The sequence below is a fragment of the Tribolium madens genome, unplaced genomic scaffold, assembly GCF_015345945.1.
Source record: "Tribolium madens isolate multiple individuals breed KSU strain unplaced genomic scaffold, Tmad_KSU_1.1 Scaffold_3;HRSCAF=73;Tcas5.2_LG2, whole genome shotgun sequence".
NCBI classification, from domain to species: domain Eukaryota; kingdom Metazoa; phylum Arthropoda; class Insecta; order Coleoptera; family Tenebrionidae; genus Tribolium; species Tribolium madens.
Window position 1 is genome coordinate 977,881 of NW_025401006.1, and position 20,288 is coordinate 998,168.

At 32.3% G+C, this 20,288-nt stretch overlaps 1 protein-coding gene across 7 annotated transcripts in view; it reads right to left on the bottom strand.

Annotated features, from left to right (window-relative positions):
• Positions 1-447: 447 nt before the first annotated feature.
• The window catches only part of LOC123008232 (protein jim lovell-like), an 82,244-nt gene continuing 62,403 nt past the window's right edge, over positions 448-20,288 (bottom strand). For all 7 annotated transcript variants that reach the window (XM_044403939.1, XM_044403937.1, XM_044403941.1 and 4 more), the window contains 3 exons: positions 8,820-8,913; positions 2,060-2,267; positions 448-1,430 (listed from right to left, as the gene is read on the bottom strand). In XM_044403939.1, the coding sequence (XP_044259874.1) occupies positions 1,263-1,430; positions 2,060-2,267; positions 8,820-8,913 (470 nt within the window). In that variant the 3' untranslated portion in view covers positions 448-1,262. The remainder of the gene's footprint in view (positions 1,431-2,059; positions 2,268-8,819; positions 8,914-20,288) is intronic.

Consider the following 20,288-nt stretch of genomic DNA (forward strand, 5'->3'; position numbering starts at 1 on the left):
ACTGTTCAACTTTGATCAAAGAATACGTATTGAAATATTTTAAAAAATACTGAAGGTACAGTCTAGGGCGTTTTTTTAGTCTCTAAGGCTCTGTCTGATTAAAATCATACAATACTAGATACAATTAATCAACGCGACTTGAATTCTGTTTCATTGATTTATGTATATGCTTTCTCAAAAGTACAGCAACTATTATTAGAAAAATCTCACGTTCCAATTATAAACAAAGTTTAGAATTAGCTAGTAAAAAGTTCAAACGAGATTAGATTCTTCAAAGAAAAATATACAACATGTCTAATAAACGTTCATAAATAACTTTAATTAAAGAAGTAAAATAGTTTTTTAAAGAATTATTATTTACATCTTTTTGGTGTTCCCAGATGACTAACAACTCTATATTGTGTGCTTTTGTACTTTTTTGTGTTGCTCATTAAATAAAAAACTGCATTTCAAAAAGTAACAATAATTTATTGTGAAGTATTTTGTTATTGCTTTATTTACATGAACATTGGCCTGATATGTAGGTAACTAATTTTCATTTGCTATCATCATTTAATTTGAAACAATTTGTGCTATCATAAATATCATAATAAATTAATTATAATACTGAAATAATTTACTGCAATATTAAAAATATTCTTTCCAACGTCTGATACAATTACTTAGCAATATCTGACTAGTATGAGAAGTCCGGATGGCTTCATCCCATAGGCTACATAATTCATACAGAACAAGTTTATTGACCGATAGCAAAACTGGAGATTCATGAATGTGTATTATGAAAAAATACTTAAAAATCACAACATTCAAGAATGCCTGAACTCAATATGAGTCACAATATATAACTAAGCTACTTAAAAATCACTACAAATTAATGTAAATTTATCTAGAGAAGCGCATTGACAATTTTCCTAAATAAAAAATATCAGCACGACAAATTCTCCGGATAAATCGGGAATTCAACGTGCAGTTATCGATTTAAAATCACAAATGTTGGTTTTGTTTTGAATTTAGTCTGCGAAATAGGACTAACCCTAATTCTTTACATTTATTTACAGCGACTATCAACTAATCCTAAGCTCCATTGTCATATTGGAGTGAAGATCCATACGAGTAATAAACTAAAACTTGTTAATATTAATCAGTCTCATTGAGGAAGGCCGACATCAGCTTCCAGACGCCTTTGCCGAGAAGCTGCAGGAAGGAAGTGTCTCTTGGCGGTGACCGCGTCCAGGGCCGCTCGCCCCGTCGAGGTCACATCATCAATAAACGTATATCTGCTTCAGCTGAGGCTTCAATTCGGCTGGAATGGTATACACCTCTGTCGGCGGCTTCCTTTTAACGAGACGTCGCCAACGACCGCCCAAATTCTTGCGGAAACCTCGGACGAATCCCGGCCGCTCCGTTGGAAGGTTTTGTACAAGAGTATCCTGGAAAAAAAACAACCATTATTAGCTTTGATGAAAGACCCCATTCATCGTCTAGACGAAAGGAAGAGACAACGACTGTGTTGAATTTATTTTTGTGAAGCCGTACGAGCACGTGTGTTATTCTAGCGAGGGTTCGGAAGATCGATAATGGTAGTCAATGAACTCGCAAAACGAAAAACGGCGAGGTTTTTTGAATTTGGCGTTACGGACGACCGCAGCAGACAAAACATACAGGTTGTCGGGTTCTCTTTCCCTCGAAAAGAGACGGAGGGAAGGTTCGTTCGCCTCCGCGTTTGTTGAAGCTATTTTTATCTGGTACATAATGGGGTTTTAAAACTGCACGTTTCGACTAGACCTTAAACGAATAGCTTTCTCTATTCAATGATACTTTCAAATTACGTTACGTCAAAACCTCAATATCAATGAGCCAACCGAATTGACTGAAAGGTCCCGTGTTATTGTCTCGCCTTGGATGTCTCTCGGCGGATGTAAAGGTGAAATTAGCATAAAAGATGTTAACTTTCAGTCGTTTTAACCTCGTTTCATAACGGCTTTCCGTTAGCGTGTCGAGGCTGCCGGATGCGCGGTTTTAAGGGTTTCAAATAGCAGTAGGTGAGGTATGTATCTACCTGGTCATTGTTGTACATATACGGCTGCGGTGGAGGCGGGGGATATTGCCAAAGGAACTGTCCACGATACGCCAAGGGATCGGGTTGCAGTGCCTGAGGGGCGGTTGGCGTTTGGGTGGCCAAAGTGGCAGCTGCTGGTGTCGTTTGATGCAGAACGACGTCGGCGGGGTGCACGCTATTGCTGTGCTCCTCTCGCTTCCTCAATTTGCTGCGGACAAGACGAATTGCAATCATAGTGCCGTTGCTGCCCACCATTTTATTTTTGGGGCTCCGTTTTGAAAAACTGAAGATAGCTATTTTGAGGCCGTTGGGCTCCTAAACTCGAGACGAGTTTAGAAGATAAGACAGTCAAAACACAAATAGTCACAAGCGCTGAATCAGCACCGATTTGCGAGGATAATAAACACTGATCACAGCACTAGTGAAATCCTTTGGTAGCAATTGTGTTTAATTATTTTTTGTTTTCGATAAGAACAACACAACACGACTTCAATATTGAGTAAGAGATGACTAGATTTGTAATCAAACTCTGAGGGCCTAGCTATATTCCAAGCTAAACAACCTCCTCAACACGACTTTCGAGTGGAGTCTGAAGCGGTTTGCCTAGTGTGAACGCCTTATATACAGAGGCAGTGACGTTGACGACGATACGCTATCGTAGGCCACCAGGAGGCGTTGCCGCCGAGTGAGGGGACAGGGGATAACTCACAAACGTCTAGCCGAGCGTCACCGCTTTTGCTACGAACAGCTGAGTGATTTTAGACAAGGAGGGATTCCTGCTAGCGCGGAAATACCACATAGAAAAACCATCACTCAAAACAACAGGAAATACACGAGAGAAAACCCAACAAACATGGGAGAAGCCAAAGCAGAAAAAACAAAATACCATCTGCAACAACAAAATCGCAACTCCAAAAAGTAAAGAAAGGCCAACACTCACATGTGGCACAAAATTTTCATTCTCTCAATACATACTACTATGTTTCATAGTAGTATTATATAGTACAATTCGGTTTGTTGTAAAAAGCACACGTACAAAAACCTTTCTTAGTCAAAATTTTCGGTGAATGTACCAAGTTTTTAATTTTTACTTTTCAAATGCAAATATACAGGGTGCGACAGAATTGGCCCCCAGAGAAAAATGCCATTTAGTAAGATATCAGGAAAATGGAAAAAATGTTTTAAAAAAATATCTATAAAAATTTCGAAGTTATGAGAGATTAAATTTTGCACTTCGACTATTTATTTCTGTTCGAAAAATGATTTTCTAAGTTTTTTCCTATAGGCTATTAGAAGAGGAAACAAGGAGCTGTATCCTAAATTGTAACTCTCTTTTATTAACAAAATTATTGTAACTTTATTAAATAATTGTAAAAAAACAGATACAAGATCATCAGTATTATTATTAAATAAAATAAAAAAATAAACAAAAAAAGCAAAACCAAATAAAACAAAAAGAAATCTCTAATCAAAAAAGCCGTATTTCTTTATCTAAATAAATGTTAAAAGAAAAATTCCAAAAAAACCGTAACAAAAACGTAATTCCTAGTAAAAAATTGCCATTTTGCCATTTATTTATTTTGGTATTAATATTATTAAAAATTTTTGAAATCTAGTGATTTAATTTTAAAATTTCTTATGAAAAATAAAAAAAAATGGACATGTGTCCGGAAATGGTTCCTAAAGAAGTTAGAGCGATAACTCGACCACATTATGAAAAAAACTGCTTTTCGGAATTAAGGTCAATGGTCGGTTAAGAAAAAACTCGTTTTTCCCTAAAACGGTACGTTGTACAAAAATAACACAATGTAATTTTTGAAGAAAATTAGCCAATAAACCTGAATCTACCAAAACAAATTTCAAAAAACTCATTCCAAAGCAAAATTTTAGCCTTAAATAAATTGACACCAGTGCCTCTGCCCCGCTAATTAAGGTACACAATTTATGATATCATCAATAGATTCAACGCCAAAAAGTTTTACCAGATGCAAACTTTTGTAAATTTGTGTACACTGATTACGGAGATAATTGAAAAAAAGGCTTTTGTCCGCCATTTTCTTAACTAGCACTAGCACTACCACAGCAGCACTAGCTCCCTCAGGAAGCATTTTCGTACATAGGCCCATAAGTCTTTTTTTGTTATTTTAATCTATGGAACAACACCACGGAGGAACCTTACAACCTTTTTTCCGGTCACCTGTGTAACTTCAATAAAACTTTATAAATGTACAGTTTTTTAAACTATGACCCTTATTTTATGAATGATGATATAAAATTCTGTTCATTTTCCATTATCTGACTTGTAAATTAATACAATTTGTTTGATTTTTTGTTATGGAGAAAAGCTGTTATAAATAACTTATTTTTTAAAAATGGGAAAAATAGCGATTAGTAAAAATGTTTTTGCTAAAATGGTGTTGAATTAAATTACAATGTTCTGCAAAGTTCGTTCTTTAAGCCGAACAAAAATTACTCGAAATCCGACAAAGAATAACAACGTAAAAAAATCGCAAAATTTTAGTTGCCCGGTTAATTTTGTCGGCCAGTGTAATAAGAAAGATTCTGAAAGAGCATCCTACTCATTTCATCATTAATAATATGGAGTTTTAGACATAAATGAATGGAATCTCCCTGCGTGGACATTGTCCATTATTCTCTTACAATATTGTGTGTGCAAGCTGTCTAACGAAATTTTATCTCCCATCAAGTTCGACTGGGTCATTGGTTGCTCAATGCTGGAATCCCGTGGAAAGTCTGGTCTTACACAAACAAAGTTAAGTAAGGTCAAAGATAGTGTCTTCTTGACGATATTTTTCAAGTGATAAAAAGTGGGGTGCACGTGAGTTTCGGAAAAAAACTGTAAGTAAGTTTTTCCGATGAAACACAAATTTATGTAAACAAAATAATATTATTCAATCGATTACGTGTAAAATTTAAGCGTAAGTAGCTGTTTACATCAGCATGGGAAATAAATACATTACAGTAATTTGGATTTTCCTGTTTGGAGGTCGTTCCGTTAAAACATTACGAAATGGCCAGACTATCTGGAAGGACCTACTTTTCGTTAACCCTGATCTTAAAAGCGAAAGCGTATTCTTTAATATTTTTTCTGACTAAGCTTTGTGCGTCATGTTAGTTCCAACACCTATAAAAAATATATATATTTTGATTTCGTTTCGGTAGTTAAAAGAGGTCAATCAAAACACTATCTGTATTTACTTAAGTTCTATTTAGAGCGTTAATCGTTATATTTAGGATGATCCTAAAACAAAACGAGAAATATAGTATTAACTGTTGAAAATTTGGTTTGACGTTGACTATTAGCCTAATTATAATTAAACAACATTCTGAATCAAACAGCAAACTTGAGACGTTATTTATTAAGCCGACTGTCTCGAAGGCCTGATATAAAACTATCATTAAATAATACAAGTAATACCTTGACATTGAGTTAAACCGGTAGATTTATAGATTAGCAAACAGGGAAAGCTTTAGATTATTATCAGCATCACAACGAATGAACTTTAGAAATGTAACATTGCATTTACAACCAGTATATTTATTTACAAGGGTGACAGAAACAAGTTTTACAACACCAACTGATAGGTGAGAACTTTCTAAAAATACAATCTCATTGAAACTGTTTTTAAAAAAGCATTATCCGTAAGGTCGGCTTGTCTCACCTGTACACAAATCTAAAAATTACAACCAATTTACACTCAAAGAGTAATATTAATCATCTTGACTGCTCTGTTTAGAGAGTAACAGCCACACAAATCAATTTAAACGTGTCTGGAGGTCCCAAAAATGTACTTTTCTAATTTTTTCAATAACAATTATCTGGATTTAGGTTTCGACAGATGGACCAAATATGCTGCCATGTGTTGAGGTATGGTTACCACCCACTCCAGCAATGTGACATTGCATGGTTCCAAAATAAAATTGGCATAAATTTAGCAACTAGCTATACTTATATAACTTATAGTAAGACACAAAACAACAAAACCGTGTCCCGACAGGCTTTTTAGGCGTCTGCTGTCTATGCCAAATGTCCGAGATACCAAACATTCCTGAAAAGAGCCAGAAATTTCGAAACGTTGTCAAAAGACAAACCATTCACGATTTTCTCACCTTGACTCACAATATTTCTGATCGAAAACAGAAATATTTTCGTTGCAAGTCAAACACAGGAAAGAAAAAAATTGCACAGACTAAAAATAATAACCTATTTCTGGTCCAATTGTGTTTACCTTCCCTGGTACTTTTGACGTAAGTGCAGTAAATGTTAAAACTGTGTCTTGATCAATTTCCAAATAAACGGCTAATGAACATTAATATTATCGCTTTTCCTAAAACACATGTACGCACATTCGGAAAAAATAGAACTAAACAACTGTTTTGTTTACAAATCAGAAACTACCAAAGCAAATTGAAAATAATATCACACACATCAACTCTCTAACCTTAAGTTGCATAGTGACTTATTTTTACTATTTAATGTTTTCATGACGCTACTATTGTTTTTTTTTTAATTAAAACTGATCAAAGGAGAATCTAACTGCTTACTTTGGCACACACTTTAGCCCAAAAGCATTTTTCCAAATGATTATTTTCGTCGATCAAAAACAATCTGTGGTAAGTTGGACTGGATCACAATATCAAAAATATTGCATTTCGTTGACTAAGAAAACTTATGTAAAGTGGTTACGGAAGCGGAAATAGGGATATCAATAAAAACGCATTAAACTTACGAGTCGAAGATTAAAATAAAGTCGATTTCGGTAAAAACCATCACTGACTCTACTTGCAGTAGATGTTTAGAGGTTTCGTGTTAATAATAAACTGACTTATCTTTGAAAATGGTGACACTCTTGTACCTATATAAAACAATCCATAAATACACAAGAAGTGGTAGTAAATCAGTCATACAAAACAATAGGTGTACTACGTTATAGTTATTTTTAATTTAATAAAAAAATTAAAACGGAATCAAAATTTCAATTAAAATTGTAAGTAAACAAAACCTCAACAATAAAATTAACTAGTGTCATGTTATTGTTGGCCATGATCTTTTAATATTGGAAATTATACAACATATACACAAGAGTATATTACTTTAAAAATATCGCTCATATACACATACTGCCAAATAGTGTCATAGAAGATTCCACTCTGTTGAAAATAAACACTGAGGGTGCGCCATCATATCGTAAAATTTTTATAGACAATTTTCCGTTGAAGAATAACTAATAAAAATAAATTTATTTTCTGCAAAACAGAATATATAATTAGTGGTTTGTATTTTTAGATTTTTACTATAGGAAATTTTCTAATCGCATCACTCACCCGCTCATTCTGCTTGAATTGAAACACTGAAAAATGAAGACTGAATGCAAAAAGGACTAATACAACGCATGTTCAGACTGACTAATATCAGATGAACTCATTTAATTTTTAAACGGATGTCAGCTTACGTCATAAAATAATTGTCAAAAGCAGGCTCGGATTAATTAGAATGCCTAGTCTTAATCAGTCGAAGGGCAGTTAACTCTCCTATTATCCGGTTTAGTAGCGCACGAACAATCATTGATACAGTTACCAGACTACAAAAGCTCTTTACGTGAAAATATTTTCAATTTCGTTGTTAACATCCAAATAATTGGTGCATGAGGTCCATTTATCAAACAGTTAGAGTCAGTGCGAGAAAGTTTTACATAATATACAATCGTGACTTTCAAGGAATTAATTTCTAAATGTTAGCGGCATGCGAATTTTTAAACAATCAATCTACAAAAAAATTTCACTTTTTAAGTCCCACTTAATTATCAAAAACAGTGGAACACTTGCTCTGCGAACCGCGGTTTGCACGTGATAACCGAATGATTTCACGAAACTTGACAAGGAACAATACTGCAATATGAGGAAATTTATCTCAAAGTTCCATCGTCTGGTTTGACACTGACCTTGAAATTACAGCAGTTTTTCATTTTTTCATTATCAAAAAGGTTCTCTTGGTGTTAAAACACGATGACAATAACAAACAAAGTAGGTCTTTGGAATGATTTATTTTTTTTGGAATGATTTTCAAAATTTTGTTTGTAAACAAATCCAAGTCCACGATTTGATCAAATTCTCGTTAACCTGAGATTAAATCTCGGTTAAATTCGATGGAGAACAATGAAACGGTCTTACCTTCGTACTTGATTGTGTTATAAATTATATGGTAAACCAGTTCAGGCTAGTATGATATAATTGCAAACACAAAAGGACAAAAAATTTCAAAGCAAATAAAATTGTTAAACGTAAATTAGACGAAGAAAAATAAATTGTGGCGAGAATGTGGTGATGTAATGACAAATAAGATACAAATTGTATTCTGGAACCTAATATTTCCATACTACCTACTCCAATTAATCGATGATTGTTGATTAAATTCCAAGTGTACTTGAACAAATTATTGCAACGTTCGAGAAAAGTGAAAAGACATTGAATCATCGACCGTAGCTTCTCCCTTCCAATAGAAAAAAGTAAAATATGTATTTTGACCACAAAAACACACTTTCCATTTTTGTTATATTATGAAAGAGTATTAAATTTGGCTGCTGATAAATTTTTATTAAAACTACACCAGATAAAACGAGAATCGATGAAAAACGAACCAGATGGGAGAAATAAAACGTTCATTGCTACCAAAGTTCTTTCCCCTTCTAAAAAGCTGTGTTCCACCTGGCCTCAAAATACTTCAGACTTTAATACTTACCTAATCGTCACCGCCAACAGGACTATGATGACTCCCACCATAAACATGGCCACACAAACTCCCCCAATCATGTACAAACTTTCGTTCGGTGCATCTGCAAGGAAAAAAACAGGTCATTAGAAAAGGTGCAAGAAATTAATCGAGCCATATGCTAACCCAAATCGATATTAATAAATACGATATTGCAATGTGTCCTGGAAATATAATGTCTGAGCTAAATTCGTTTAGTGGTGCCCGAAATAAAATTTTATTTATGTCAAGTTGGACAATCCGATCGTGTGTCCCAGCGAAGGTGAATAACACGGCTTTATGCAACAGCGTTGATCCCAACCAGAAATAAGTCGCATCCGGGTTGATTCTGTTACAATCGACCATTGGAACGTGTATTTTTCTTATCTTACTAAACGAGGTTAAATTGTTGAACAACAATGATGCAAAGTCGTAAAAAGTTCCTCTGTAAAAATTTTGGTCATTTCCGATGTCCCCTTTAAGATAAAACGGAAGCTCGGGTAAGTACAAGGTTAGTTTTTTAATGATCCTTGACTTGGTGATATTACATTCTACCATTTTTATTTTGTTATCTTTATTACTATTCATTTGATATAGAAATTATTGTTGGTTGCTACGACTACCATCGTAATAACACAAGTTCAATGTCGAATGGCGTCTGATCAATACGAAATTAATTATTAGGAAAGCGGGCCTCCATTTATAGAAAAACTTTTTGTTATTATTATGCTAATAACCGTTTCGAGATGAGACAGTTGAATTTCTAGGTCACCTTTTGTTGGGTTTGGGTACCGTATGACCCCTTGGTAAAAGACCACATGACCCACCTTGGTACTTTGATTCTCTTATCGAAACACTAACAATATTTAAAATATTTTTTGCTATAAAATCTCCTCGTGGGTGCTAGAGTTATTCCAACATTGACACTTTTTTCAACCAAGGTTAATGCCATCCACAAGTTGAGATTCCCAATTTAATATCTTTTTATAATTTGTTTACACCAATAAAAATTTCAGCTCTAACCTTCTGATGTTTGTATGTAAAGGGTTGGTCGAGTCCGTGATTCGTGTTTGTGAAATAAATAGAGCAAATTGCAACTATTTTATATGAGTCATTGATTCATTTACATATTATTTTAATAAATTAGGGCCACCAAAAGCGTTTTCAATCAAATCTGGTCGAAAATAGGATAGGTGATGATAAAATCTGGTGCAATAACACATCTTGTATATTCAACGTGTTCATGTGGGTGGGCTTATTTCCAAAAGATAGGTAAAGTGAAAACAGTGAATCACTTGTTTCTTTATTTACACTTATCTGCAATTGCGTCTACCGTTTCACGTGTAGATAAGATAAGTCATTTCTTAACACGAAAGAAGTGCGTTGGTGTTTCAGTTGGATGATGATCTGTCACACTGGAAAATCTTCCGTACTGCGAACAGCGTGATAATTTATCTAATTTTGTTGAAATTGTTAATTTATGGTCCATTAACAAGATTTACCAGAACTTTGGTGCTAACCAGTTAACAGAAATCTTGTGACATTTTGTAAGATGAGTAATTTTCATTCACAATATTTTGGTCCTTAAAAATGAAAAACCGTAATCAATTTTAACGAACTCGTTCTTATCAATTCTGAGAAACGTTGAAAAACCAACAATCACAAAGCCGGATGTGATTGTACAACACTGTACAAAGCAAACAGGGTTTGACCCCAATATTTATGTGTTTTATTCAAACCCCTAGAGCCCGTTGCGACAACTAGGAGTCTATAACACCTAGTTTCTGGTGGTTTATCGTACTTAAAACACTCGAGGGCACGACATAAAGTATTTACTCGTGTATTAGCTAAATAATGTGGCGCCTGCCCCACCCACACTTATCAATAAAGCTAAAGTTGACATAATTTTTGCTTTCAAAGAAAATAATGTCGCCAAATTTTATCTCTCGACTATTTTACAATTTTATGTACCATTTAATTTCTAATACACCTATTTAACACAAATGTCATTTGGTTATCTTTCTTCGTGTTTTAAATGTTATTATAATTCGTTAGTTCCAAACAATAATTATTATTAACTGGAAGCTTTTTGCCCCAAACAAAATACTTTCAAGTAGATATTTATTTTCATTTATTTTTACATCAAAATTAAAAAAGTTATTTTAAAAGTTTCATTAAAAAATGTTGATTTATAAATTTTAATCATCGTGTTCAGTCTATTTCAAAGATGAAATAAGAAATTTGAGCAACCTTAATAAAGTGAAATGAACATTTCGCCAATAGTACCAAAAATTTGCCCAAAATTAAAAAAGCATGTTATTTTTGTTTATTATGTTTTAGACTGATACTCACTGCATATGGCACAATAATTACAAAATATTGTTATATTTATAGTAGGACCATATGGACGAAGCGTTATCTTTAGTAAATTTGAGAACTAATCGTTGTTGTGTTTGCTTTGCTATCCAACGAACACCTAAATTGCGATACAGAGTGATATGGGGCCAATATTATATAACATAAATTAAACATTAGTTTATTTTGTACTAAAAATAACTCGAAAAAATATAATTACTGGGCAAATACATTTTTGAATTAATTAAAATTGAAAAAGGATATACGCAATCTCATCTCAGCAAGCTCTATTATCTCGGCATTAATGAAAGTAAAAAAGCGTAATTAACAATTAGCATTGCAGTGTTATCAAGGCTTTAAAACAGTGACGCTGACGATAATTTCCATTTTTATTTAGTGTTACTTCCGCAATAAAGCCAAACATGGAGATCACGCGTCATCTTCATCCAGTCCAATTTGGAGAATTTCGTCAAGTTAGCAAGAATCTAATTTTAGTAAACTTTTCAGGATTTTAAAGGTGTATTTTCCATGTCTCATGGCCGTTTCATTTTAGCATTCAGACGGTGTTTACCCATCTAACTGAAATAAAGATTCCTGTATACCAAGTGTTCCGGGAATTATCATACGCCTAACGTTCTTAATGCTAAACAAATACAGTTACATAACTTAAAAAATACCCGTCCTCTGGCTCATTATCGCGGAAAAAAAGTTAAGGTCAAAGCTGCGCTAAAGCGTGGCGGCGTCAAAACAAATCTTGAACGAAATTTTAATAATGTTTTGTTATTTACAACCTCCATGAAAATTAGCTTCTTGCATGTCGCACGTTAAGCCTCGGGGTAATTTATCTAATTAATTATTTTAATACGACTCTGTCTATGACATCATGTATTTACAAGTAGAAATGTGCGGGCTCTGTAACGGCGGTTAGATCCGACTAAAACCAATTCCACGTGAAACGTTGTTTTTCAGGGTTGAAAATGTTTAATATTTCAGGCGTTCGGAAGCTAGCCGCTGCCCCGATCTAAAATTAGTCGGGATACTGGAGGGATCGAATTACCAAAAATATAAATTTAGACAATGAAAATATATTCAACCCTTCACTAATGAAAAATGGGAACTTTATTGATTAATTAATGAGGATTTGTATTCTCGGTTAGGGTACATGGACTCATTAATGTTACAGTATTACCAAAACTTGAAAATAAACTAATGTCATTCAAGGTATGAGTGACACATCCAATTATTGTTAATCAAATTTGCACCATTTCGTGCGAATAGAGTAATTTGTCAAATAAATATCCTACTTCCTTATGAGCGTTAAAATTTTCCACACATCATCGATAAAATCCTTATTTTAAACAAGAGCGTAAAAATTCGTTAGGATTAAATGTAAATAGCAAACCGATTTGCTTTATTTCTAAACCGCATCTGCCGCCTCAAAGTGGGTCATTTTTTATTTGTATATATTAGATGCTATTTACATGTGTTAAAACCTTACATGAGTGTTTTTCTTACACGTTTCTAATTATAAATAATGAAAGCGAGGGGTTTCGCTTAAGAAATTGAAGCAGATGACGCGTTTGGCCTACAAATCTATTAATTCTGGTGCAACAAGAAATTTTTAAACATCGCTTGTTCCATAATATTTCGACATAACGACAACAATAAACGCAAATGTGTTTATTCATTTATTATGGAATAGACATCAAACAATGCACATATGGTGACGCGATCACTGCGTTTAATTTCACTAACACTTCTGCTGTTCACTGTTTTTTATTTTGATAATCAATAATGAAACCCTCCCTTTTTCATTTTTGCTTTCTTGGATTATTCCAGATAATTGGTAGAGAAACAATTTTTTTTTTATTTTCGTTTACGAAATTTAAAGAATGTTCTTTTGTTAATGGGAAAAACCGCTAAAAATAATTTTTGGAGATATCCAAACTTTTGAAGAATGCACTAGCTATATTTTCGCAGTTTCAAATAGTGTTTTTAACTATTTCTTCTAATCGCTTCTACCCTCTCTTAAAATTTCTATACCCTGTGTGCACACATTGTTTAAAGTTTTCTGGTATAAAATTGAGTAGTTTATCATTGAAAAAATGTTATTGTTATTGGATCAAAATATTTAGACAATAATTTGCATATTGAACTATAATCGCTTCAACTTCTTCATAAGATCCATCCATAATATTTTCGTTCCTTTATGAGATAATTTTTTTATTGTTTTATCAATTATAAACTAAAGTAAATGTAATTGTAATGTAACGAAAATTACCTATGTATGCAAAATTTAACCTTGTTTGAAAAAGAGGAACTGTTTCTTTAATTCGCAAAAGTCAGATAACAAAACAAGTTAAATAAAAGCTTTTAAAAATAGTTTGCGAAAAAACTATTATATTCGTCATATAAAGAAACCTCTTCCTAGCTTCCTTTTTGTATTATTTTCAATGTTATGTTGTAGACAGATCAAAAGCTGCCACCACTCACAACGCTTATGCTGGTTCAAAATAATCATTTATATATTTATATATATTTATATATATATCTATTTTTGTTTGGGACGCCGTTGCCGACAGTGGAAGCACTACCTAACTAATAATAAGCAAAAGGGCATCGTACCACCAAAAATGTATTTCAAGATTTGTGTCAGAATTAATAAAAATTATTGTATTAAACGTTATATTTTTCATTCAATTAGTTAACATTGCGGCAATTTATATGAATTTCATGTAGCTATTCCAGTTCTGCTTTATTTGAAAAAAACAATAGAATATTTTTATAACCCATTAATCTTTCAATAAAAATGTATAGGCGTTCAATTAATGTAGTATAAACTTGCGATATACATACTGTAAGATTCATATTTAGTACACGTGGCACTAAATGCGAGTAGGAAAAAAATAGGTGATATCAGTTTATAAAATTATATTAATAAATGAAGTTTCTTCTGACGAGGGGACTGGTAGATAAAAGTATAAATTTAGAACCACAGACTAATCTTACCTTACAATCAATCATTTTATTTCTTAGTGTTGATTAGAAATTAATAATATGCTTAAAAAGTAATATATTTCATGACGACTTGATCACGTTTATGACACCTGCTCGTATTATTGGACCAATTAATAAAATTATAAATGATCATAAATTGCCAAGTTATGAGTTATGACTAGCCACTTTATTTCTTAGCATACTTAATCCGTTTTTTATCTGAATGAGAGCGGTATTCATTCTTCATAAATATTCCTGTTATAATCTATTACCGATGTTTCTAAAAATGAAGAAATGTCATAAAGTGTCGGTAATTCAATTCTTGTCTATTGCAACAATTGATTGATAACGAACCATGAACTTTCGTATCAACGATCTTTAATTAATTTGTTTCGAGCTATTAATATTTACGAAATGGCAGGTTTCCAGGGTAGATAAGCACGTTTAAAGCTCATCGCACCTTAAACAATGACTCTAAAGAGTTTATCAAGTTCACGAGTTTAGATAGAAGACGCTTTTAATGCAATATAATCTGCAAAGTTGCAACGTTTGCGCGTGCAGTGGACGAGCATTGGCAATTTATCTGATTATGACACGATAGGAGAATGGAAACAGTGATGAGACATCGTCTATTGTAAATGAATATGTCAGGCGATCTATGCAATCCTTTAAATTAACACACATCGACTGCCTAGTTAAATTATTGATTGTGATAAATCTGTTAATATTCCATAATGCGGGATCAAAGAACACAATTAATTGAAGGCATTGCTTGGGTCACGAGAAAACCATATGATTGTTGTGTAATAAGTGCTAACAGTTTTAATGTAAATGCAAATAAATCAGTGTGCCCATTACACATATTTTTGCACTTTGGCTATTTTATACAAACCGATTCCGCATTAATAATTTTCAAACATTCAAACTTGAATAAATCACGATTTTTCTGTAGGAAAAACACTCGGATAATTTTACATTGTCGGCCATTACCAAGAACTCATTAATTTTAATCAGACTCTATTTCTATGTAACTTTTTTGATTTTGATACAAAAACGAAGAACATTTTCAATTCCAGAATTTTTTGCTTTACAATGCCTGACACTTTGACACGTTTTATCTCAAGGTTGCAATTTTAAATTTCTAACTTAGTTATTTTAAGTTATAATTAAATAATAATGGGACATTTACATGGCGAGAAGGCCGTTTTTTTAAACAGGTTGGTTCGATCCACTGGCTTTAGTCCATGGAAAGTTATTTATGTTCCTCATGTTGAATCCTAGAATTAAATGTTGTTCTTAAATTAACAGCTCGGCGTTAAGCAGTGGCCAAAAGTTTACCTTCAAATTCACTTTTGGAAATCATCGTTGGTAAACCTAAACCTGATTCACATTCTGATATCATTAGGTTTATTAGTAACCTGATAACATATAAGGTGCTGTGATTTCTTATCATAAGTGGAAAAAATCTTTATGTTAAAATCATCCATAAAAAAAACCGATTTCAGCTTATTTTATCGTATGAATTGATATAAACACTTTTAACTTATAAATTTTGAAGGCAAAGCAATATCATCGCCGACTTTTTACAATTTTCAACATTTCATATTATTAAATGAAAAAACTAGTATTTGTATTAAGTAAGAGTTTACGTAATTTTAATAGATTGTTTCTGAACTAACCTTCACATTCCGCTTATCAATCAAGAATTACTCAGCTGCGCTACTAAGAATTTTCAAATATTTTGAACAAAAAATATACAAAATCGCAACTAATTTTCTTCTCAATAAAGAGTTATGAAACACATCTTGTGTAGGTTCTGATCATTATGGCTTTGAACAATTACTAAACAAAGCCTACGATTGCGGAGGTAGAGCATTTCCTCGATGGCCTACATACACCAAATCCGCCTACCTATGTTGGTGTAATATGCAGGTGTGGAACATATTACAAGGGTTAGATTCGAATGTCAGAGCATGAACTACGTCAGTCTTGCAAAAATAAACGAATTTCTTCGTGTCACAGCCATAAAAACTAAAATTCTTGATTCTATTTGTTCTTGACGTAATGTGACGGGTTTACGTAAAATTTCCTCGTGTCACAATCATAAAATTTAAAAAAAGAACTTGAGATAACCTTTACATGGTTGTTAAGGCTATTTTCCAAATTAAATTTAAAACAATCAAAATGATGAATGAAATCTTCTCTGTAATTAGAATTCTTTTAACAAATAAATGATTTTCAAAACCTTATCTTGATTATCATTGTATAATGGTTTCACTTTGTGAAATATTTCGTTATCTTGTGATTCTATAAAAGTTATTAAAGATGCAACAAGACCTATAACAATATTAATTGAAGTGCGCGTCGGAAATCGCCGATCAAAGATTAACTGCATTGTGATCAAGGTTTGTGACCTTAAAATTTTACAAGCAAGTTTTTAGGTCTAAACAAGCCAATGTCCTGGTATAAATAATTGTGAACATAATTTTATTGCGACTAAAGCAAAAAATCTGGACATTTGTGCCATTAAAGCATGAATCGTAATTATTCAATTGAAAAGCTGACTCGTTAACAGTAAAAGAAAATTGTCCGTTATGTACACAATTTCCGTTACAGTTAAATCAAATCTTGAACGATTTTTGCACACTGAATGCCATATGTCATAACTGACTTCTAAATTATTAGGCGGAATTGCTTTGTGTTGAACGTCAAAGGCGATGTAATACTTACTCAAGAGTTGTTTTGTAAACATTGTTATTATTTTCCCATTTTTTACTGGTTGTGCGAAATCGGTAACGTCAAACAGACCGTTTTCGTCATTTATTTGGTTTTAATACATGTACCACGTGGAAAACAACACCAAGAAAACGTAAATATTTTTTCACCAAATTTTGTAGATGTGCTTAATAGAAATTGATTAAACTTTCAAGAAATTTCTTTTTATAAATATGCCGTAACACTAAGCAGATACGTATTTAGTTTTAGAAAACATCAAACTAAAAAAGACAAAACTACAATTTACCTGTACTTGACTTTTAAAGTTCAAATAATACAGCATCGGTTAACTAAAGAAGTTCGTCTTCTTTATGTTCTAACATATTATACCCAAAAATAGGTAAAACAACCGGATAGGTATGTGTTACGTTGTCTGTAAAAAAATGCTAAAAACTTCAACTGAAACTTTAGTAGAATTTTTTACATGAACAACTACTACCATCTAGGTAAAAATTCATTGCTAGGACATTGCTAGATTACAAATTTTAATTTCACTTAGATTTAAGCTATTGCTAACAAATAAGAAAAATAAAAAAATCATTCAAATTCTAGTTTTTATTAAAAAAATCAGGTTTCTCATTGATTCTTTGAATCTATTGTATCGAAAAGTTAGACGTTCAAGGCAAAGAATCTTAAAAAATAATTCTCCTTGAAAAACCTAACGATATTTTCACCTGGTCAATAACTTCGACTACCTGAACCTCAAGGTTGCATTTTTAGGATGGCGGTATACTAAGAAACCAGAGAAAAAATATAAGAAAAAACAAACCATATGGGATTAGTATTCCAGTCAAGATGTTTTGTAGGAAGCAGAGGTATTTGAACTGTTGCGCAGATAAAACTCCAGTCGTTCCGGATAAATGAATGAAAATACAACATACCTAGAGGTGTGTTTACACGAGTTCACAACTCTATTTAAATAAAATTACTCGAGAAATTCCTCAGTATAAGCCAATTATGAATTTACTAAGTAATGTAATCAAGTTTGGGAGCGATAATTTCAATACGCGGGAAGCTGAATCAGTGGCGAACTTTCCAAATAGGAAGTAGTAAAATTTAAAAACACAACTGATTAAACACACCTACATATTTGAAATCGGATAAGGATACACACGCAAACGGTCACTAATTCGCCATTGTCTCACTCTAAGAGACCGTAAAGTTCATCAGAATATTTATTTAACAAAATTAAAAAAAATATGATTATAAGTCATTCGTTGTTTATTAGAACATTATCCAATTAATGATATTTTAGTATTTTGTGTACCTATTGTGTGTATAATAAAAGCGCTAACCTTGCTTCTAATACAAAACTTTTATTTTTGGAAAACAATGTAATTGCTTTTACGTTCTTAAAAGTGTCAATAAATTATGTTTTACGCAAACGATTTTTGCTACACTGCTGGAACAACAATATGATTCTGCTGATCTAAATTTTGTTTACTTTAAAATTCTTCAATATGTAACACGAGATAGAGACAAACAAAATGAAATAATTTTTACGACTAGGTTGAAAAACAATTTTGAATTCAGTACATTCAACCCAAATTGACACACCGGAAATTGAAAGGTATACACCTGCGCATATTCATGTTATGCAAATTTAAAAAATACATTAAGGACACTTCAAAAAAAGAGAAGAAATTTTAATAATGGTAATGAATTTTTTGGATTTTTCATTTTCAAATTCTACTATGTAGATACCCTAGGGTGCGCCAGAACTAGCGCCCCAGAGAAAATTTTTAAGTAAGGTAAGATACCAGAAACACGGAAAAAATTTTGAAAAAATTCTATCTGTCAAACAAATTTTGACATTTATTTTTTGACATTTGAATTTTTTTGTGTTTTTTATGTGAACCGAGTTACAATTTAGGATACAGCTTCCTTGTTTCCTCTTTTAATAGCCTACAGCAAAAAAGCTTGGAAAATTATTTTTCCAACAGAAATAAATAGAGTCAAAGTACAAAATTTAAACCCTCATAACTCCGAAATTTTTATAGATAATTTTTTTTTAACATTTTTTCCATATTCCTGGTATCTTACCTTATATGGCATTTTTCTCTGGGGCGCGAGTTCTGGCCAGCCTGTATATAACGATGATCAAAAAATTACGGATAAGCTCGTTGGTTTCTTATGGTACATTTTCTAAAAAATTGCTAAAAAATAATTAAAAAATTCTGAAAAGCGAAATTTAGAAACTATTAAGCTTCAAAGTTGACGAATTAATTTTATAATTCTGGCCTATGTTAATTTGCTACCTTTTTTAAAACATAGAGAATTGATTATTTCATGGTTAACAACAGGAAAAATTTATTTGTGTAAGACTTAGACAAGTAACTTTTTATTTTAAAAATGTTAGGTGTTATTTACCTAAAATAATATCTGACAATAATGGATAATAACCTTAATTGTTTGCTACTTTCATTATTTTTGCTGATACAATACAACGTTGCCAGCTTAGTAAAAGTCATAATTCATCATAGCTCAAAAAAATAAGACAGGAGATTTTTTTTAACATTTTTTACAGACTCTCCAAAGCTTTTTCAAGAATGCATCATCAAGGTTATCCGTTATTTTTGATCACCCTGTATAGTGTTATGTAAACATTTCCCCATTAGTTATTGGGCGTATCATAGGACGAGCGAATATTTTCAACAAATGAGTTTTAAACAGGCATTTTCTTGTTGAATCATTCAAACTTCAAAATGTGCCCTCGTTATCAATACTTACCTTCTACTATCTCTATACATACCTACAGGCTGAGTTATTTATAATATTATAATAAAGACCTTAACCGATTTTTAGATGCAACCCAAAATTCATTCTAAAGACAACAACTAGGTTTTTATGTTTCAAAAATTTTGATTTTTACATTTAAATCAAAATAGTAGTTGATATGTCAATTATTAAATTTGACAGTGTCATTAATTCCACTTTTTCTGAATTGAAAATGTATTCAAACGACGTTAAAACTGTTAAGTAGAGAATGGCAGAAAATGCTGTGGTTGAATCTGTACCTTTAAAGGTACACAGTAGAACTTCATTTTATAAAAACTTTCAAACCTTTTACAGGTATCTATATACATATCTTTGAAAAATTTCAAACACAACATCAATTAACGCATAGTGGTATGTATCTGAGAATGTATTTTGGGTTGCGTCTGAAAATCGGTTAGTGTCTTTATTACATAATTATGACTTATTCATTATTCTATTTGAGTACGTTCCGTTTGAAGAAATTTAACTTTAATAAGCATTACTCCATTTTTATTATTTATTATTTATTATTGTAGTGTTATTTTTAAAAAAACGTTTATAAAAATCTGCTACGTA